This window comes from Solanum pennellii, chromosome 4, assembly GCF_001406875.1.
Source record: "Solanum pennellii chromosome 4, SPENNV200".
Lineage (NCBI taxonomy): Eukaryota > Viridiplantae > Streptophyta > Magnoliopsida > Solanales > Solanaceae > Solanum > Solanum pennellii.
In genome coordinates, this window is record NC_028640.1 from 1061597 (window position 1) to 1084234 (window position 22638).

Genomic DNA, 22638 nt, shown 5'->3' on the forward strand with positions numbered 1-22638 from the left:
CGCACGACACGACCCTCGATAATAGTAACCTTCGCGGCGCGCGATACGTCCCTCGAAATATGATATCCATCGCGGCGCGCGATACGACCCTCGAAATGGTACATCCTCTTACCACAACCATGTCTCAAGTACAATGCAAATTACATGCTCAAATGAAAAATGAGGAGATAACCATTTTGATACCAAAGCTCAATTTACAACAAGGAATACAACACCAACAATTAAGCAACAAGTCTCCAAATCATTCTCAACATCACACAAGAAAATGCACGAATTTCATACGCTTAACAAGGGTTTAGAAATCCACTTGCCTCAAATAGTAGAACAATCACTTTGGAACTTGAGTCTTCCCTTTTTGTTGAACTTCCAACTCAAAACAATCTATTCAAATAAGTGTCCATAATAAGATTTCAAGATGAAAAATATCCACATTACTTTGTGTCTAGTCTAGACTCTAAACTCACTCTGAAACTTACTCGAGTATACAATCAAGTTCCTAATGTTAAGGTCAATTGATATTTCAATTATCGAAATTTCAAGTTTCAAGCCTAGGGTCAAGTTTTAATTATTATTATTATTTTTATTTTTAATAAGCCAAGTTGAAACAAATATGTCTTTTGACTTCTAAATGATGAAAAGCAATTCGGGCAACAGTCGCAGGTCAAAAATAACCACATAAAGATCATGCTTGAACAAGTAAAACCTCATCATGGTTACTAGACACCTTCATATCAGATTTAAGCTTCAGATAAAATCTTGAACCATACAAATGTTCCGTCACAATACCATACTGTATCCTATTCATAATATCTAAACTCTTATTTCCTAAGGATTAATTCTAAACTAAAGGCAATGGCTGCCAAATCATCACTACATTAAAGGCAAAAAAAAACAAAATTGGTACAACGTTAAGTGTAAAGAGTAATGGGTATATGACACCTATTTAGCCTACAATCTTATGGACAAATCATTCCCCTCCCATTTTAATATAATATTAGTTTCAGGCATGCATATATATGTATAAATTATTGAAGAACATGTAGACTTGATGCAATTACCTGAAGCAGTTCGCAAGATGCCGAAACCCTTCGTCCGTTCCGTCTTTCTCCTTCCTTCTTTTCCTTTTATGAATTTATTAAGTACTAATTGTGATAGGTTTTACCCACATATTTTATTAAATAAAGGTTAAATAGTATAGGGTCTTAAATAAATTATCACTTTAGCCCATAAACTATCGATTAATTAACTTAAGTTAAACAAATATTCAAAATTTCCAAAAATGACCTTCCGGGTCATTACACTCACACATCGTATGGGAATGATGTTTTAGCAGAGGGTCATATGAGCCCTTGACAAACTATCATACTCTTCTTGATAAACTAGATATCGAGTCTTCATCAGAACCCCATCTCTTCATCTAATTGTTGCAATGCCTTTTCAATCATCTATAGCAAAAGAAATGATTGGATTAAACTATAATCTCATAAGGCTTGGCCACAAGAATCTTAAGTTACATAGTTAATCAACCAAATTCGAAAGAGTTAAACTCCTCCTCAATATGAAATCTATAACCAAATGACTCATTTTTATCCAATAATCAACTCTAAGTTTTTCGAAAATTCGAAAATAAATATAATAAATAGGATTAGTTAAAACTTTCTTCAAATCAGTTAATTAGTTCTAACAAAAAAACTTTGGTGTAAAAATGAATTACCCAAGTGTAAGAAGGATGATTAGGGGTAGTCTGAAGACCAGACATAAAACGATCAAGGTGTCATTGAAGAATCGAGTTCCAGGTCTTTGATAATGGCAGATTGGGATCACTATTGGACATTTTCACAATCCTTTCTCTCAATTTGTCCATGGCTTTCTCCAAATTCTTCTTCGTCTACATCAACTTAGGGTTTTCACAAGTTTGTTTTGGTTGTTGACAGATACATCATTTTGGTGGTTTTCCCTATTTATAGAATTTTCTGGGTGGTTATGTTTTGAAATTTTTTATTTTTTTTATGGTTTTGGGAGATGATTTTATTTTTAAAAAATATTTATTTTTAAAAAAGGACACTTCATATATTATCTCAAAATAAAGTCATGTTTTAAAAATAAAATCATCACCCAAAACCATAAAACTTCAAATTTTACAACATAACCACCTAAAAAAATTCTTTAAATAAGGAATACCATCAAATGATGTATATGTCAACACACCAAAACAAACTTGTGAAACCCCAAACTTGTTGTAGAAGAAAGAAGAATCTGGAGAAAGCCATGGACAAATTGAGAGAAGGAATTGTCAAAATATCCTACAGTGAACCAAATGCCCCATTCTAAGAGGCCCAAAATTCAATTCATAAACATGTTGATCGGTTTATGTCTGGTCTTCAGACTACCCTTGATCATCCTCTTTATGGTTGATTAATTCATTTTTTAACTTAAGTTTTTTTTTTAGAATTAACTAATTTGTCAAAAGTTTTAACTAATCTCATTTATCTTTTTCGAATTTTGGGAAAAAATAGGATTGATTATTGGATATATATGAGTTCTTTGGTTATAGATTTCAATTTTGAGGAGGGATTAACTCTTATGAATTTTGTTAATTAATTATGTAAATCGAATATTTATAGTCTACTCGAATGTTTTGTTTTGTTATGGATGATTGAAAAGGTGTTGCAGGAATTGGACTAAGAAGGGGTTCTAATGAAGACTCGATATATGAGTTTATTATGAAAAAATAATGACAATTTGCCAAGGATTCATACGACAATGCTGAAACATCATCTAGAGAAGATGTGTGAAAGGGGAAAATTGTTATGATTGATGGAGACGGTTTTTGCTTCCTGGAGACAGCGAAAACTCTAATCCAAAGAGAAGGAAAGAGCAAGAGAAGGGGGAGTTACACAAAAAAGCAACATCAAAAGGAAAAGGAGGAGGATCCTTGACATGTGGTGCATTTGGAGCAACCAAAAATACAGGGTCATGGGAGACTTGCTAAGAACAAGGAAGAAGGAGACAAAAAAGGTGATGGTACAACTTCAGCATTGATTCGTTTGTTGCCAAAGATGAAATTGTACCATCATCTATTTTTGCCCAATCCTCCTTGTACTAAGAAAGCCTCCCACGACCTTGTTTGTGAAAAGGATAAATGGATATTGACTATAACTATGTTAGCAACTAGAAGTATTGTATATCTATCTCTAGTATCCTTCCGTTTTGTGTAGTCTAGTAACGATAGGAGACCTAGCTCCTTGAGTATTCTAGTAATGAAAGGAGACATGGCTCCTCAAGGAACCTTTTGTATAATTATTGTTGTCTTCATTGATAATATATAGAAGAATTTTTTTTTATCAGTTTGATTAGATGCTCTAAATGCACCGTATGTCGAGGATCCTTTTCCTTTTGTTGTGGCTTGTTTTGTGTTATTGATGAATTTCCCCTTTTTTTACTCTTCCCTTTTCTTGGATTCAAGTTTTCACTGTCAGCTAAAAGCAAAAACCATCCTCCATCAATCATAAGTACTTCACCCTTCTCACATATCTACTGTGAATGATATTTTCAGCACATTTTTGGGATCACATTTTCAGCTATCCCAATCTTGGTAACAGTTCTTGTTATGCTTGCACTCTATGCTGTTCGAACTCTTAAAAAAATGTCAACAGGTGCATGACGGATTCTCCATAAGTAGTGTATTTTTGGAGAATCCGGCACAGATTAGACATCAAAAGTGAAGAGTCCGCACAACATAGCTTGCACCTCATTGAGGAAAGCTATAAATGAGTTCAAATTTATATGCATAGGTCTAACTCTATTGCTTTCAAAATACTTAAGCTAATCAAAAACCTTTGTCAATTATGTTCAGATCACAAATCATATTAGAATGATTGATTGCAGGGGTCTCTCTAATATCAGTGTTCAAGAACAATAACTTCACTATGAACATCATTAATCAACTCATTTGGCTACAACTTATTTTTAACAGATGATCTGAAAGTGCCTATGGAGAAAACTCGAAACAGGCTACGAAGACCAACAACAGTTCTGAAAAAAAGAGCTAATCTCAATAAAGCTAAGCTAAGACCAAGTATGTTTTATATCTGAAGGATATTTTGATTGATCTTCCTACAGAGAATTTAAAATCTCATGACTATGGATCCTCATAGTGCCCCGGAGCCTGATGAATTCACAACAAAGCTCTATCAGGCTTGTAAATACTCTATTCATGATGATTGAGGAGTTTGTTATGTTCCTTACTTGAATATGTTTATCTTAAAGTCGGGTCCTTATTGATGTAGAATCGTTGAATTAACCTATGAGTTATTTCGAGTTGCCTAATGCATACGAAATGAAATTCTTTCTAAAGTACTACGATCACAAACATATTAGGGGTGTTGCGTTATCATGCATCTCTCATAGTACTAGTCGTACCCTTGTAGTTCTTGACATATGTCGCTTATTGTGTTTGTTGTTGTTTTTGTGTCTTTCTTGTAGACTTTATACTGCTTTTCCTATTAACTGTTATGTTTTCTTCATTATTTTTCTCTTCTTTTACTTTGGTTGATGCACTTGAGCCTATTTGGTCTCTCGAAAACAGTTTATCTATGATTTTATGATTATTTTTTTTGTTATTGTTGATTGTTTGGAAAGTTAGCCTTCCTATGTGTATATGGAGTCTCCAAAAACACACTATCTTTTAAAAAATTCAACACGCATTCGTTGATATTTTTGAAAAGTCCGAGTAGCACTTTATAAATATGGAGAGTTTGAGGCAGATTTTGTTGGGGACATTTACAATTAATGCAGCAGAAATATCCCAGGTATCATTTGGAAGAGACTAGAAAATGATATCATCACTTTGGAACAGGGCTATGAAAAAACAAATTGAATGATGCATATAATTATCTCCTCATAGAATACTTTTATTTATAACTCAAAAAATAATAAACAAGTTGTTGCAATAAATACCACAACATGATGTAATATTCGTCTACCCCTATGTTCTTCTATTAGTTGACTGGTGTAACATATCAGTATCCTCACTATATTAATAAGAGTATTGGAACACGATTACAACCTTATGATTCTAATTGCAATAATCAAACTATCGAATTACAAAGAAAATATTGAAATAACGAGTAATTAAAAATAGAAAGAAGAATGGAGATGAGAAGCTTAGATTCTAGACGAAGAGAAGAGGACAAACATTTCCTTCATATGCATAATCCCTAAATCATTGGCCGCGGCCTCTTTTGATAGAACCATTCTCACATCCACTACTCGACCCGGATCCCAAACTAATCTGACCCTATTTTTTGTTCTCGGCCCAAATGCTCTTTCCAGCCCTATAAATACTTGTGTGACCTTGGTATTCATATTAGGTTAGACTTGGTTCATAACAACTGGAGTCAGATGAAATTGATCGAATCTTTTACTTCTATATCTCTCTTTCCTCCTCTTGTTTTGATTTTTTTTTTTGTATTTTGTATTAACAGATTCAGTAAAACTAAACTCTTTTCGGCGATGAGTTTTGAGGCAACCTAATTCCTCCGATCTGCCCCCTCTTTGATGAGTTCAATGGTTCCGACATCATCTGGAAAATCGTCGACAACACTCAGGTTCTATCATTCTTGTTTTGTTATTTTATTGCACTTACCTAATAAAATTTAACATAATTGTTCTATTATTTGATGTTTCTATTTCTATAACCTATGTTAGTGGCTTTTGGGTACGATGGTAGTTTAAGAATGTCTCCTCGATTAGGTTTAGGGTTTGGGGGTCAGGGATGGTAAAAGTATCAAGAGAGATTCTAGATTGTGAGTTAGAGTCTATAAAACATAGCGATATTAATAGGGAGGTCAAACGAGTTAGTAAATATTCTTAAGAAGAGGAAGATTAATATAACTTGTATCTAGTAAATCAAATGGGTAGGAACCAAAACTATCATCATACTCCAAAAGTTGATTTCTAGTTTTCTAAAGATTATATTTACAAAGGGGGTAAGTTGAATGAGAGAATCAAAGGGTCCTTTACATCAATAATAGATTTGTAATTAAAAACAGGAAGAGTATCAATAAAAGATTGATCTACACTAATAAAGGTGAAAAAGTTGTTGTAATTGACCTAAATTGGAATCTAACAAATAAATGAAGCAAACCAAAATTGAATCTTTTCGAGATTTTCATCAAGAAAATTTTGATGAAAATGTGAAAGAACACATTTGATTTGCTTCACTTACTTGTTAAGTTCCTATTAAGATCAATCACAGCAACTTTTACACCTTCATGATATTGGTATAGATCAATCTTTTATTGATATACTTCATGTTTTCAATTACAGATCCATTATTGGTGTAACAGGCCTTTTGATTGTCTCGTTCAACTTGCCCTCTTTGTAAAGATAGTCTTTAGAGAACTTGAAATTATTTTTTGAAGTATGATTAGTTTGCCTGGTACAACAAAATGCATGGTGGAGTTATAATAGATGGGAGATTTGGAGAGAGGCCCTAGAATCTAGAGGTTTCAGGTTAAGTAGGACTAAGACAGAGATTAAAGCTATACTCTGTCTAAAATGAGACCTACTACGATAAAGATTAAAGTTAAAATTGATATCACGAGAATCCTAGTGTCAGAAATTCATATCGTTGTAAGAAATAAAGACAGGGATAATTAGAATCTATCAATCAAGGGTTGAATCTGAGAATGTCCAGAATATTGCTTTCACTATAAAGCTCAGAGACACAATGATGATAATTGATAAGGGTGAAATATTGCAACCTGATCCGATCTAAAGAAAGTCTTGACGTAACTTGTAAATTTGTTATCAAATGATTAAGAGGTCATGAATTCAAATTATGGAAACAGTCTATTGCAGAAATGCAGGTAAGATTGTGTACAATACATGCACCACTATAGTATAAGCCCTTTTCCAAATCTTGCACGTAGTGAAAATTTAATATATCGGACCGTTCTTTAATTATTATCAATTTGAAATTTTCTCTTAATAAATTAATCAATAATGATCAATAAATTTATAACACTAACTTATGTAGAAAGACATATTAAAATATTTACATATGAAATTTCATCTAATTTTTCTACGAAATATTATATGTACAGACTAGAAGGAAGTTAATTTAGTTAGCTATAAAAAGAATATTGAAATTAATTAAATTTCATCGTTGAATTAATTGCCAAATAAATTAGCATCAACTCCCTTTTAGTAAATAAATTTATGTCTAACAAAGTCATCGTCAACGATAACGGCGCCGGCGTTCCACCACATGCCACCGTCGACCTCTGTCACCATTTCCACCGGCGTTTTCGCTTTCCTCATATCACCGACCTTAACAACTCCGGCAACTTCATCTCTAACGTACACTTTCTCAACGCCGCCGATACCCACCACTTTTCCTGTACCCCAATCGGCAAATATCGCCGGCGACTGACGCCTCATTCTCGCGTCGTAACCAGCTAAAACAACGCCGTTCCTCTCATCTCTACATTCAGACCAAAACACCATAGGCACCGTCGGAAATTCGCTCATCTTCTCCTCAACATTCAAATCCCAAAGCTTTACAACATTTTCTCCGGCGACAAATTCAGTTAGCGGAAACAGTCCATAGCTGCTCCGTCGCCTTATAAGTCTTAAATAACTCTTTTTCCCAGAAAAATCTCGATCACCTCTGGGTGTAATTACCTCTTCATCATTCGAATTCGAACAGACTGATGAGCATTCATCGTCGTCGTCATCAGAAAAGTCGAAGTCTTCGCTAAGATACTGAAGAATAGGCTCATCAGATGACTCAATTCTACGTAAGTAGATGAATGTAAACTTAATTCTTCCAAATAAAGCACTAAAAGTAACAAATATGGCGAAAAACAGAGCACTCCATTTCCAGAAACTGTAAACTTCAGTAACGTTTTCGATATTCGAAATCGAAAAGAATTGAGAAATCAAAGATGGGTTCTGTAGATATTTAACATCAGATTCAAAATTGCTGATCATAGTTATGAATCTTTAAAGACGTAGAGAAACTGTTTGATAAAATGCTCGAAAGAAAGCTAGAATAGATATTGGTTTTGGAAAATTGAAATGAATGAGGTAATATATATATAACAATCTCAATTTTTATCCGATAAAATTATCTTTGCGTAATCTATAACTAATATATTCCTTTCTAAATTATATTAACACGGAAATACTTTACTGAATTATGATATAAAATAAGACTTTTGTTAGTTGTAATTGACGTGGAGGATCATAGTTGGTGAAGAATATGGATATTCAAGAGATTCTTTGGTATAATGAGAAAATTATGAAGTTGTCATTTGTGACTCAGCACATGGTTAGACTTATCGCTTGTGGATAGTTGATTTTTCCTTGACACGGTTCCATCTCTAGCTTATATATATGGATTAAAAAAATATATAAATTTCATATCTAATTTATTAAGTATATATATATAAAATTTTAAATTATTATGAATTTATATTAAAATAACTTTCGAAATAATATAATAAGTTATATCAATATTACGTTTTAAAAAGTAGAAAAAATTTAAGGGAATAAGTTGAAATTTTTCTTAAATTATCGTAATTTTACGAGTTTTATACCTTAGTTATAAAACTATCAAATGACCAAGATATGCACCGAATAAAATCCATCAGGTTAAGAAGAATTTTGATTTATTCAGCCTTATATATTACTTTGAACTTTTGTTGAGTAAGAACAATTAGACTAGAATAATTTGTTAGCCAAAAAAAAAGTATAATTCTTGACTTTTGACATTTAAATTTGGAAGAGTTAAATTGAAATAGAGAAGTTAATGATCAATCTTTTTCCCTTTGTATAAGTCAAAGTACTTCCATTCACAACAAAAATTGGTCAGCTGACCAAATTATGAAAGTGCTCTGTGTTATACTTGAGAACATTCAAATAGAGCAACAATACAAACTTTAACATAACACGCAAATAATTAAACAGTGAGAAATTGATAATCATTGTAGATTTGTAAATACTCACAAGTAAAAGGATTAAAAGTACATATTTCGATTAATCGAAGATCAAAAGTGGTAAGATATTACAAGGACTAAATTCAAAAGCTACAACAACATTAGAACATACAAGGTGTAACTCCACAAGCGGAGGCCTGGAAGGGACTAAATTCAATATTATTAAAAATTGAGGGACCAAGAGTGATATTAACCAAACAAAATTACCTTAAGTTGCTAGATTTTTTGGGTCAGTATATAAAAGGAGCAAATTTTCACTTTCAGAGAAAAATGTTTGATCAAAAGAACTCTTCTGGATTTTGTTGACAAGCACATTAGTTGGATGCCTCCTGGCGAAGGAACTGAACAAATTTTGATCTGAACTCTGCCGGAATTCGGACAGGACGGTAACTTTTATTAAGCCACACTGCTATTCCTCTTGCCTCCAAGATGGGCTGGAAAAAAGTAGTAACAGAATACATTGAGATATGAAGGTGGTTTTGTTCCACAAAAGAAAACCGCGGTAATAGTGGTAACTGACCTCTTGATCTGGAAGCTTGAAGATGAAGTGTTCGAAAAACAAACGAGCAGCTGAAGAATCAGATATTCGTGCCTTCACGACGAATCTATCTCCACTCTGGAACCAATGATGAAAGTAATGAGAACAGGCAGGATAACATAAATTTCAAGCAGTTCAATTCAAGTTTGAAGTTATAAGAGATCAACCAGTCCTGTTTAGAAGAAAGAAGCTCACGTCCCAAGTAAATGAATGAGTCTGATAGTACAGAACATGAGGTGTGTTTGAATAAATTGTTAACTTAGAGCCTAATGAATAATATTTGTGAATCACTTAGTGACAGAAATAGATCAAAAATTCTCCCTCAGGCAACCAAAAATGGTTCAGAAAAAAGAAGCTCATGTCCCAAGTAAATGACTGAGTCTGATAGTACAGAACACAAGGTTTGTTTGAACAAATTGTTAACTTAGAGCCAAATGATATCTAAAATAATAGCTTAAATTAAATTGTAGAATAATCAATTGAAAGCAAGTCAAATAAAGATTAACAGAATGTAGACTAATCTTTATTTGGTTGTACTTCCTCCAATTCATGGTAAAGTAAAGTTTCTTACTGAAGAGAAAAGACAAGTAATTAGAGATAAACAAAGACATTGTCCCAAGTAATTTGGAAAGAAGGCAGTGTTACATTATTATAATCAGCTGTAAAAAGCTTCATTTAGCCGAACCATCATCCATTTGACATTAACCTTCCTAACTATGCTTATCCAAACTTCTCACACTTGCACTTAAACATTTTATTCTTCATTTCTATGTATCCGAAGATCTAAACTTCATATTCAAACGCAAAGTTTTGTGAAAAAAATTCAAATTGAATAGGACACTTAACCAAGGTCTAAAGTTTCTGGTTGCATATTTCTTGGTTCTTAAGGATGTTTAGATGAGGGTCATACCCTTAAAGGTGCTAGATACTTAAGTGACAGCTCTGTTAGTGCTAGTGCGTCACCACTGCGTGCCACTTCATCAGCACTTATACCAATCCTTTCTAGAAGCTCATGACGACCTGTTTCATTTATTAAAAATAAGTCATAACTACAAGATTAGTTAAATTGTCGTCATTTGAAAGTTTTTGATATGGACAATGTCATATCCAGTAGTATATAATATACAACAAGGTAACGTCCTTGTACAGAAGGAGGCTAGAGCAAAATCCCAGAATAACAAAAGATTAAACATAGAAACTTCTCCTTAGGGAAAGGGAAAAATATGGAGGAAAAGACTCACTTCATTAATGACAACTACTGCTACTTTTTTTTTCTTGATCAGTTGTAACTGATGACTGTTTTCCCTCTCGTAAATGAGGAGCTGGAAAGAATGACTCAATAATTACAAGAACGGGGACAACTACAACAATCAAATGAACCAGATTCTCTAACTTGGACACCACTCTACACAGTGAACTTAGGTGTGAAGTACATCACAATCCCTTTTGGCTAAGGAGGAGATTATACAAAGCCAAAGCACAAGAAAGTGTTGATCTGGATATTGCACATGCTTCTAGCCTAACTTGACACAAATTTCAGAGAAGGGGAATGATGTTTTCTGGGAGATGTTATCTCTGCGAGGAGAGGAAGAGGATGCAAATTATCTGTTTCTAGTTTGTACACTTCTCAATGGCTTCACAGCTATGGAAGTTCCTCCTAAGCATTTTTAATATGCAACAGACTATACTAAAATTCTATACCAATACCAAGAGAAGGGGAGCCTTGTCATAACTAGAAAGGTTACTGCCATGTGACCTGGGAGGTCACGGTTACAAGCCGTGGAAACAGCCTCTTGCAAAAATGCAGGGTAAGACCGCATACAATAGACCCTTCAGGTCCAGCCTTCCCTAGACCCCGTTCATAGCGAGAGCTTTAGTGCACCAAATTGATTTTTAATAGACTATACCAAAATAGCGAAGAACCTACAACAGCATTGAAAAGCAAAGGAGATTGCATAGGACAAGAATATGTGACACAGTGCCAGTTTGCATCTGGTCGGTGTTTTGGACAGAAAGGAATGAAGAATTTTTAGAGCAAATCAGAAAGCATTTACGAGATTAAATTTATGATTTCTTTCTCTTCTTTCTGTAGACATGATGTATATGATATAGGAAATATGATAGAATTGCTTAGTTTTTCAGTAGATAGTACTGAGGAAGCAGAGGTATAGTAATGCACCATGTAGGCATGTACACATGCAAATGCAATACAAGCTTAGTGCTATTTTTTGAAGCAATAAAATTAGCTACTTATCGAAAAGGACAACCTTCCTTGAGGTAACAACCTAGATTATCAGAAAAATGTCAGCTTATTTCAAAAATATCTCTTTTCTCTATACTCATCAATTTGTTTTACTATATCATGAAAAAGGACAGACCTTTCTGCGCATTTGGAGTTCAAGTCATTGCAAGATTAAACCTAGCTCCACCTTTTGCTACACTTCCACTTAAATACTATAAAGCTGCAATAGTTGCCTTAACACTAATGTGCCATCAAATAATTCACTTAATTTGAGTTGGAAAGGGTACTTATTGAAAAAATGAAAATAATCAGTAAAGAAAAAACTACACAGAAAAAAAACTTTCTCGAACTCTATCTACACAGAAGTAATCAACTAAAGCAACTATCACCTTTTGGAGTTCCACAATCTGTTCTTGAGTTATCTAAATATTATTGTTTGCCTCTAGAAATGTGACACTGGGTTATCTCTAATTAGTTTCTATTTAACTGGATGGCTGAACTGTTATTATTTTTCTTTTTACTGTTCTTTCATGTCAAAAGTCCTGATCATATTCTAATTTATTTATTTTTTGATAAGGTGAAATTTTATAAATGTAACAAACATCAAGCTGTTATAGAGAAGAGAACACATCAAAGGTAGTCATCACTAACTGTGTAGTGAGCTAAATAAAGTGAACCATGGCCTCCACATCATAAGTATCATGTTCATTTGCCACATTGCTCCGAAAAGAAAGCAAAGAAATACAATTATCAAGAATGGTTACATTCTCCTTTTTGTCTTGAAATCTCTAGTTTCTCTCTTTCCAAATAATCCACCAGATTGTCTGATCATATAATAGCATTATGAACAAGTAAATTCTCATTACTCTAAGCTTTTTAGCAGGAGGATCTTTTTTTTCACCTACAGATACCAGTAACTTTGTCTATTATAGGTAGAACTCATACGCCAAAATTTGTAATAAGAGTAGTATACTGGCTCCATTTTTGGAATTTAGCATAAGAAACTTTGCAGCTGTTAGTTTAATACCTTTTTTTACAAGGCAAGTTCAAATCCCTCAAAGTATTGATCTTGACAAAGATAAAGAGTTAATAAATCCTTTGAAGTAATCATCTTGTCAGTATACTTCAATAATAGTGGAGGAACTAGAAAGATCTGATATAAATTTATAGAAATTAAACAGAAACTTTTTATTGGTTTATTAAAAAACTCAACTTGTATACATAGGTCACTCACAATGTAACAGATCTTATTATGTTGGGAAGACTTGAATTTTGATATCCTTGATTCCATATCACGGGTATTCAGGTGATGAACCGTGCCAATTACTTAACAACATTTTGAATAGACATATTATTAACTTCTTTTTCATTAGGATAGACATATTATTAACTTAAAATTATTGATTTATTACTGACCAAGTTCTGAGCTTCTGGCAAACAACTATTTGGCAATCAATTAGTTCACATACAAAGTGGATATTGGCTTTATCGTTAGCATGTGTAAATGCAAGATTCAAACAGTCATTGACCACATCAGATCCCTTCAAACTTGGGATTCAACATGTTTCTAGTAATAAGCAGACAAAGGAAATCATATTCATTATCCAATTTTGGATGGCATCATCTCAAGTTATTGAGAGAGAGACACATTCCATAAACACGGGTAACAGATGATCTAACTATAGGGTTACAAAGAAGTAATGTTGAACAGATACAAAAGATCCTTTTCCAGTAATTTCTAGTTTTCTTCAGTTTTTTAAAAAAAAAGTAATTTCTAGCTTTCTACTCATAACAGTTGCCAGAAAAAATTTCTCCCTTGAGTAAATCCTTTTTCATTAATAGGGAAAAGCGCAGTATTATATGCTTTTTGATGAATGAAAGCACATGTATAATATGGTAGTTGTAAACTGAAGTACAGATCGAAACCATAAAACTTACCATGTTGGCAATAACTTGCATAAATAGCATTGTTTACAACACCATACTGATCCAATTCATAGTCCCGGACTTTGAGTTCAACTTCATGGAACTCAGCCATTCTGCAAAGCAAGAGCAAAAGGTAAGCTCCTATAAATAGGAAAAAATAGACTATGTCAATGAGCAAACTAAAAATATCAATTCTTGCTGAAACTTAAAATGAAACTACAAGAAAGGGGAAGCCTATAAAACGCTCGACACAAAAAGAATAAAAGGTTTTCCATTTTTCTTCCCAAAAAAAAAACCTTTTCCAGAATTCTGATTAAAAAAATACATTATTGAATCAATCAGTTTCCCCCAATTGTAGAAATTGAAAATGCATAGCCCTTCATTCAGATGGAGAAAACATAGGTTCTAATCAAGTTCAAACCTAACAGAAGCTACAGCAAAACCAATCAATCAACTATATCTAAAGCCCAAACTAGTTAAACAAACTACATAACTCCTCTGCCCATTCAGTTGAAATCAAGTGGACACAAGCCAATGAATACAATACTTAAAGAGTATCTGATCATAGTTAGACTTACTTTACCCTCATTGACAACCTAGACAACCCTCATCCGTCATCCAAAGCATGATCAGGACTATGTTTTGTCATACAGGATGAATTTTGAATGGAACTGTAAGTTACTATCCCGTGACACCTTCCTATATTCAATAACAATTTGACTTCAAAATTCCAATTTTACGAGATCACCCTGAGAAACCTTTCTATATTCGATAACAATTTAATTTCCAACTTCCCATTTTACGAGATCACCTTGAGACACCTTTCTATATTCCGTAACAATTTAACTTCAATTTTCCACTTTACAAGATCACCTGAGACACCTTTCTACAGTCGGTAACAATTTGACTTCAAACTTCTCACTTTACCATATCACATTTCTATATTTAATAGTAACAATTTTCACTTTTTCATTTCATTAGATAATTTATAACAATACAATATATCCATACATACACACATATATATAGGTTGATTTAGATCACAAATTTTAAAGGTCTTCCTTTTTATCCATAAACTCCGCGCCTAATCAAATACTTCAGATAAACTGGGATTGATGGAGTAAGTGATATATATATATAAACATACCCTTGGCTACCTTTGAGATCAAAAGCATGAGCTCCAAAACTCCTCAATTTACTGACGGATAACTGTAAATTTGGAAGCAGGAGCTGCCGGTGAGGAATGACCGGTAATGTAGACGGTGGCCGATGATTCGGCAACAGTGAGTTACCGACTGAAGTGGATCCAATGCTGCGAATCAAAGGGGAAGCGATGCATTGAGACATTTGTGCGTCTAAAAAATGGTGAAGAATTTGCAGAGGTAGAATAGACGTAAATTGGAAGAATTGGGAAATTTGGTTATGTATATGTATAGGCGTTAACACGTTGTTTAGACCGTAATTACTCATTATATTATTAATTTGAATATTATATTTATCCGTTATATATTCTATTTTATTTGTAAATTCATTATTCAAATTATAAATATATAACATTATGCATGATTCAAAATATATAAATTATTTAAAAATAATATTTATTAAAATAATAATATAATATATAAATTATTTAAAAATAATAACGATATAAAAGACTTTGCCGTGCCGTTGTTGTGGAGCACATGAAAGACTCGTGACAGCGGATTGGCAAAAACAAGGTGAGTTCAAAATGTGTTGTTTAGGTGATGCTTCCTACTTGCTAGGACGGTTGTATAGGGGGGCAAATGAACGATTTGACATTAATTTGGATCAATTAAATGAGTTAAAGTTAAATTAATATATATATATATATATATATATATTTTATTTTTTTTTGAATTCCACAAACAATACGGAATGTAAATCGAACTAGGCAAGCTCTATGTGACAGGTTCAACTCAGAAATCATTGATGGAGGATCGATCCGAATCATCCTTGTAAATAATCACCCTTCAAACCAACTACGTCATCCCAAAGGATAAATTAATATATTATTATTATATATAAAAATAAATCATACATTGATAGTTTTAATAATTTTGATAATTTTATATTTTGTTTGAACTCTAAATATATAGTGTAGGCTATATAAATATATATATGGTTTCGAGAGGATATTGATATATTAATATGATGTATATGACGTGTATGTATAAATACATTTTTTTAACATTAAATTTATGATGTATTTAATATATTTATACATAATTATATATTTTTAAAAAATAATGAAAATATAATTATCCAGATACATAAATATGTATTTGGTATAATTATACCTTAATTAGGTGTTCTTTTATGACTTTTTGGTACCAATTACATAGCAAAGAAAAAAGGGGAGTCACAAGGAAAGAGTGGGAGAGATCATATAACTATTTTAAAGTAATAATAAAATTTAATTAATATGACAAAGAAATTTTGTCTAATTAAATAATTTTTACATAAATAAATAAATAATATTTAATTATATAAAAATCGAAACATATCTTAACTAAAAAATATTATCAAAAAACCAATATTTTGAATTTCGATATAAAAAAAAGATAATTTTAAAGGAAACATCTAAGTAATTTTTTCATTATATCAAAATTTCACACATTCATTCACCATTCAAAATTCCAAGGGCATGTATGTCATTTAACATCAATCTCTATCTTCCTTAACAAGAAAAGTTAATTACGATTTTCCCAACCACCAAAGTTCTTGAACCTTCCTCAAATGTCCCTCCAATTACCCTTCAAGGGTATTTCAGTCAATTCATAATGCTTAATCTTATTTATTAATGATATTTATTATCATTTCACTCTTATCCGTATTCCTTTAATCCCTTTACTTTGTTAAACCGACTTTAAAATAATTATTTTTCCCCAAATATAAAAGGATTTGGAGAAAATAAAATAATATAAAAGTACAGAAAAGCCCCAGAAATTTTACCAAACCCTAATTTCTCACTCCGAAACAAACGTTCTTCAAGACTTTTTCCCTCCTCTCCTCTTCTTCTTCTTTTCCTCTTTCTCTCTCAACAACACAACTCCTCTTTCCCTCATCGTCTCTGTATCTCTCTTGTCTTTCTCTGTGGAATTTTGTTGATTGATAGGATAGTAAACGTCCGATCTAGGAGTATTCCGTTCAGATCTGTGACGAGGATTGAGATTTCCGACCTCACGCGCCGAGATCTGGGTGATACGCGCAGGGATCAGTTAAAAGGAGGTATGGTAGTGAATGGTAGGCCGATGAAGAGGTTGAAGAGGAGAGTAACGGCAGACCTCAACGATTTCCTTACCTTCCCCGACGACGGTAATACCGCCGGTACGGGACCGTTCAGGACGACGGTGAAGGAGTTCTTATCGAAACATGCGCTTTTGCCGCCGCCTTCTTCGTTGTTTCCTCACCTTCTGACGTGGCAGATCCTCTTCCGCGTCGGAGACCTCACTGACGGCGACGGCGAGTCTTCTCCGGCTGTTGTCTGCCTCGATGTTATCGAAGAAGACGTCGCCAGATGTAGATCCGTTTATTGCGACCAGTGCCGAGTCGTTGGTGAGTTTTCCCACCGATAAATTAAATCTGTTCATACTAATTTTGGAGGTGTTCGCCGGACTTCCGTTACGTTCCATGGACTCGATAAATCAGAACCGTCGATCTCATGAAATCAGAACCGTCCAGTTGTCACTCAGACGTTGTATTAGAAAAAAAAATATTAGTCTACTAAAAACTGAGCTAAAACAGCGCCAGCTCACATTGATCCTTTTCTTAATTAACAAGTAAAAATTATTAATTAATTATTGATTAATTTAAAAAATTAAGAACGTGGGGTCCAGTTTAAGTGTGGGTCCTGATAATTGATAATTGCTACAGTCAGTTGCCAAAGTCTTTTTCTGTTGAATTTACTGATATAACCTTCCTGGATAAAGGGAATGAAAACGACTTGTAAGTGTCAGTTGTATAGCGGACAATTACGTAATTTTTGTAGGATGTGAGCCTCATTCTACTTGTCCTTGCCTTGATGATGTGGAATGATGACGACGTTTGTGAAAATTAGAGTAGTAATCTTTGTAATAGGAAAAAAGTTGCGTAGCTAAGCAAAAACTATTACTAATTTTTAAAATCATTTGTCTAATTATAATTTTTAAGAAGTACATTACAATTTTTAGACATATTTTTGGATATTTGATAATATGTTTTGTAGTTTGAAAGCAAAAATCGAAGAATTGGACTGAATTGTGTTCTTCTCTTATTCGTTTATTTATAGGTTGGAGCAGTAATCCAGTCTGTGCAAAACGTTTCCATTTTATTATTAAGGCAGATGGAAACTCAGTCGGGGGTTATAACAAATCCTGTGCTGGGTGTGGTGAAGCTCTTCAGTTATCGGAGGCTAGGTAAGAATTTTAACACTTCACCTGTGGATTTTCTTTGTTACGTTGAAATTTTTTGTGTTTGCTTTTGGTGTGTGTTCATATGTCGTGACATTCATATTTCGTATATTCCCGCTTTGCGGTCCTTCGTATGTTCTATTGAATTTTGTAATATGATCTTAGTCATTTTGGGAACATGTTGGGGTTGCTTTACATACTTTTGTCAATGGCTGTGAACTTTTTTATTGTTTATCTTGATCTTTGTTTTACTGAAAAATGTGGGGCTAAATACATCAATTTGTTTTGTCAGGTGCAAGTCATGTAATCATGTCATGACTGCAGAAGATGTTGAGGATTGGATGTATAATCAGTTGGAGGATACCAGTCATCTTCTGCATGGTGTGATTCATGCCAATGGATATGGACATCTTCTCAGGGTAAACGGTAGAGAAGGTGGATCCAGGGTGCTTTCTGGAAGTCATATAATGAATTTCTGGGATAGGCTCTGTAAAGTTCTTGGAGCGAGGTAAGCATAATTTGTATTAGATGTTGTGTCGTTGGAATAATAAAACTTGACATGTCACCCAAGTACTGAAGGCAATTTTCTATAGTTTGGTTCTCGAATGAACTGTATTTGATGATTTAGTCGTGTATTTCTGTATGATCAGAAAAATCAGCGTGATGGATGTTTCAAAGAAGTATGGTTTGGAATTACGTCTACTACATGCCATCACGAAAGGTCACCCATGGTATGGTAAATGGGGTTATCAGTTTGGTGCTGGTAGTTTTGCTCTGACTCAAGATTCCTATAAACAAGCTGCAGAGAACCTTTCTTCTCTGCCCTTGACCATCTTCCTATCTCAAGGACGGAAGCCTCGCACTCGTCTGCAGGACTTGATTTCATTTTATCTGTCCTTGTCAGATAGTGAACTTGTAAATATTCGAGACCTTTTTCTTTTCTTAACTAGTTCAATCCGTGATGCCCATAAACCTGGTTCTGGAGCTGATGAGGCCACTTGTAAGAAGCGTAAAACTTGCGACTCCAAGGTCTTGTGTTCATGGACCAGTACTGACATTTTACGTGTTGAAGAAGCAATGTTTAGAGTACTACGGGCTGTCTCTGGGCCCAATTGGGTGAGCTGGCGTGCTCTTAGAGGTGCTGTATGTAAAGCTGGTCCTCCTGAACTCCTTGATTATTGCCTAAAGGCACTCCATGGAAAGCAGGTAGCTGACGGAATGGTTGTCAATGTCCGCAGCGTTTCTGGTTCTGGTGCAATGGAGTACAAGTCAGTAATCCATTCTTCTTTGGAGTCACATTTTGTGCATTGTAGTTTTTTTTGCTTTCTCTCTGATTTTTTTTCTGACTTGATGCAGAATTGAACGTTGCAACCCAATGGTTAATGTAAATACAAATGAGAATAGTTTGCCTTGTACTCCCAACCTCCCATCTGAGGAACATCTGCGGCGAGATCTGAAGTACTTGTACGATTGCATGCTAAACCCGTCGACAATGTCTAATCATGTTCCCTTGATCAAAAGGGGAATTGCAGTTGACTCTGCTACTACTGTTCTTGATTGCAAGCAATTTTTGAAAGTATATCAACCTGAAAAATTCTTGCCTATCCTTAAATCAGATGCAATCCAGGTGCTTTGTGAGGTGGACATCATGGAACAATCTGATGTACATTCCAGAAACCCTCCTCCAGAATTATTGATTCTCCCCTCGGATGCTACCATTTCCGACTTGAAGGCAGAGGCATCAAGGATGTTTCAAGATGTTTACTTGATGTTCAAAAGATTCCAAGCTGATGAGCTAGTTGGATATGGTGGTGTGAATGAATCTACTCAGATCAAACTCCTTCTAGGGTCTGCTGAATTTGTTACAGTCAGAGGAAAATTCCTGGGGAAAAATGGGCTGAGCAAGTATAGAATGGAAAGGGGAATGGAGAGATGGACTGTAGATTGCTTTTGTGGAGCAAAGGATGATGATGGGGAGAGGATGTTAGCATGCGATGTGTGCAGTGTTTGGCAGCACACTAGATGTGCTGGGATCCCTGACTTGGATGCTGTTCCTGCCAGGTTCATTTGTCTTAAGTGCAGATGTCTTCATAAGACTACTAACCCAAGCGGTAATTGCAAGGATGAATCCGTTGCTGGTGTGGGATTTGGGAAGAACCTGGCTCATGCTGTCTAAAGTGTGCTGGGATTATTTAATTGAGACCTTATCAAAGAGTATAATAATAGCATTGATATCTATAAGATTGGAGAATGGCTCTATTCGAGGTATATCTACTTTGTTATACATAGGGCATGGTCTGTACTAATAGGACTTCTCTCATACATTACTTTGTGTTTCTGCAGTAAATGGGGGTCTCGTTCTTGCTTGCATCATTGGTGCTGAGAATATTTTGCAGAATCTATGATGTTCATGGGTGAAATTTTAAACTACCATTCCAACTATTAGAACTTGGAAGATTGAAGATGGTGTGATCAGCCAACTCTCTCCTAATAACCGGTGACAATGCAATTCATCTGCTTCCTCCTGAGTTGTGTTTCCAGGATGCAGGCTAGGGTTGCTAATGAGGACTGTGCTGCAATTTACTGAATTTAGACAGAGACAAGCATGACGGAGGTTTATCAAATTGTTCACCTAAGCATTATTTAGCTTCTCTTACATTCCATGTTGAAACAAACCGATGAAGTGCTGTCTGAGCGTTGATAGAGTTCACAAGATACGTGCAGAACAAGCTTGCTCACAATATGTATATAATGCCTTTCTTTTTTTAAGTACCCTTGATGTCAAGTTGTGGCTTGAAGCAAGTCTTTTCTTGTCATGGCAAGCTAAAGAAAGCAAGTTTGCTGTATTTTCGAGGTGTAAATCTTGTGTTGGTTGAGACTTGGGTATCAGTGTGAGTTTCTAGCCATGTTTACGCGATGAGGACTAGCCTCTACTCAAATGTTTCTCCTCTTATCTCTATTTAATGGAGTTAGAAACAGTGCAACAATGCTTATTCCTTCAGAAATTTACATTATGTTAAAATGCTCTATGTTAGCTTTATGATCTACAAGTTTTGTTTAGGCTTTAACCTTGTTTCTGTGAATTGTCAAAACCCGCTTATTATAGTGAAAAAAGTGCTGCAATAATTCTTTTTAAAGAAAAATATTACGTACAGAAATTATGGTTTCGAGTTAAATATTTGTTAGTAGGAGTAGTTCGTTATAATTTTCGTAGATGTTTGGTTGATTTGACACGAAGTTTCAAAAATACATGAGGATTCCGAATATGTGGTCTTATAATGTATTAACATGTTCTTTTAATTTTTCTTAAATTATTATTGGGTGGTTAATTTAACACGAAGTTTCAAAAATATATGAGGATTCCGAATATGTGGTCTTATAATGTATTAACATGTTCTTTTAATTTTTCTTAAACTATTATTAGGTGGAAAGTTCCAATTAATGAATTGAAAAGAAAGATGTATTTTTTTAAAATAAACTATAAAAGGAAGTGAAATAAATTAGATAACATGTTAAAAGTATTCCAGATGTTAAGGATTAAAAAAAGATAGTTTTAGAGTTAAAGATTTAGATAATGATCGTGAAAAAATGGTGTTATAATAACATGCAGTATTTCTCTCACTAAATTGAAGTGTAAAGTGCGATGCATACATATATAAAATATTCGCTTTTTTAAGTATGCTTCACTATAATCCCAAAATAAATTTAATGTGTTTTATATCTTTTATCTTGAGATAAAATTAGAACTTGAATTAGCAGGATTTAAATTTGACAATATCTCGTTATAAGTATTCTTCTTCGATAATTGATAAATGGACTTTTACTTTTCAAATCCATGGACCATCTCAAACTTTGATCATAATGTATATTCATTGGAGAAACAAAAACAATGACAAAAAAAGAAGAAGATGATAATGGCTAAAGCAGTATTAATCAAATTATGAGCTGGTTGGGTAACAATCATATATAGTATTAATTCTCATTATTGATCTTCAAGAGATGGTTGGTTAACAATCAATATATCCTATCAATCAAAGAGGCTGAGGTAAATTTCTATGTTCACGTGGAGTATATATGCATTCATTAACTTTGCAAAACATCATGCATATTATGTATGTCCATCTTGAAAAAAAAAAAAAAAATTAAATATAATTATCAATATCCTCGTAAAAAGCATGAAATAGCGCTTTATACTGCTGGCACAAGTTGAAAGATCCGCCCATGCAAGCAGAGTTTTTATCAAATCTCTTTTTTTTAGCTTAATATTAGTGTATCTAGACTTTTCAAATCTTGAATTCGCCTCTCTAACAATCATGTAGTGTAATTGTGATTATTTATGTTCAAAATTAATGATATTATACACATATGCACATATATATTATAAAATTGGCTATTTACATTTTTTTTATACAAGAAAACCTGCAACCGCTAACATGTTTGAGTTGATTTATTTTAAACATTTAAATTATAGTGTTCAAATAAAAAGAAATATACTTTTAAATAATCATTTTTAAGTTC

The 22638-nt window shown here is 33.7% G+C and overlaps 4 protein-coding genes across 14 annotated transcripts in view; 2 read left to right on the forward strand and 2 right to left on the reverse strand.

The window, feature by feature from the left end:
* The window catches only part of LOC107017874, a 21999-nt gene extending 6781 nt beyond the window's left edge, over window positions 1-15218 (forward strand). For 5 of the 11 annotated variants that reach the window (XR_003577917.1, XR_003577921.1, XR_003577922.1 and 2 more), the window contains one exon: window positions 3977-4529. Coding sequence is in view for 1 of the 11 variants with exons in the window: in XM_027916522.1 (XP_027772323.1) it covers window positions 3977-4095 (119 nt within the window). In the remaining 10 variants the exon portion in view is untranslated. Of the gene's footprint in view, window positions 1-2673; window positions 3348-3888; window positions 4530-5486; window positions 5610-14938 lie in introns of those variants that run through there. The other 6 variants (XR_003577920.1, XR_001456564.2, XR_003577916.1 and 3 more) reach the window with 5 other exon arrangements.
* Window positions 7007-8424, reverse strand: LOC107017873. Its single transcript, XM_015218152.2, has one exon. The coding sequence runs from the start codon at window positions 7996-7998 to the stop codon at window positions 7210-7212; it is 789 nt and encodes a 262-aa protein (XP_015073638.1). The 5' UTR covers window positions 7999-8424; the 3' UTR covers window positions 7007-7209.
* Window positions 9022-15095, reverse strand: LOC107015868 (acyl-acyl carrier protein thioesterase ATL3, chloroplastic). Its single transcript, XM_015216287.2, has 5 exons — window positions 14859-15095; window positions 13724-13824; window positions 10454-10563; window positions 9526-9621; window positions 9022-9439 (listed from the first exon to the last, which is right to left on the reverse strand). Exons 1-5 carry the CDS (start codon window positions 15056-15058, stop codon window positions 9320-9322), a joined length of 627 nt encoding a protein of 208 aa, XP_015071773.1. The 5' UTR covers window positions 15059-15095; the 3' UTR covers window positions 9022-9319.
* Window positions 15219-16576: 1358 nt separating the features above from the next.
* On the forward strand, window positions 16577-21160 carry LOC107017988 (PHD finger protein At1g33420). The gene is made up of 6 exons (XM_015218309.2): window positions 16577-17287; window positions 18000-18126; window positions 18413-18628; window positions 18771-19388; window positions 19477-20385; window positions 20464-21160. Exons 1-5 carry the CDS (start codon window positions 16963-16965, stop codon window positions 20294-20296), a joined length of 2106 nt encoding a protein of 701 aa, XP_015073795.1. The 5' UTR covers window positions 16577-16962; the 3' UTR covers window positions 20297-20385; window positions 20464-21160.
* Window positions 21161-22638: the final 1478 nt, after the last annotated feature.

Excerpts from the sequence above, each read along its gene's own strand:
- LOC107015868 (XM_015216287.2), bottom strand. The coding sequence starts at position 15,058 with ATGTCTCAATGCATCGCTTCCCCTTTGATTCGCAGCATTGGATCCACT. Across the intron at positions 10,564-13,723 it reads TGCAAGTTATTGCCAACATG|GTCGTCATGAGCTTCTAGAA; the intron begins GTAAGTTTTATG and ends TAAATGAAACAG. Across the intron at positions 9,622-10,453 it reads AGTATCTAGCACCTTTAAGG|AGTGGAGATAGATTCGTCGT; the intron begins GTATGACCCTCA and ends CATTGGTTCCAG.
- LOC107017988 (XM_015218309.2), top strand. The coding sequence starts at position 16,963 with ATGGTAGTGAATGGTAGGCCGATGAAGAGGTTGAAGAGGAGAGTAACG. Across the intron at positions 17,288-17,999 it reads CGACCAGTGCCGAGTCGTTG|GTTGGAGCAGTAATCCAGTC; the intron begins GTGAGTTTTCCC and ends GTTTATTTATAG. Across the intron at positions 18,629-18,770 it reads TGTAAAGTTCTTGGAGCGAG|AAAAATCAGCGTGATGGATG; the intron begins GTAAGCATAATT and ends CTGTATGATCAG.
- LOC107017873 (XM_015218152.2), bottom strand. The coding sequence starts at position 7,998 with ATGATCAGCAATTTTGAATCTGATGTTAAATATCTACAGAACCCATCT.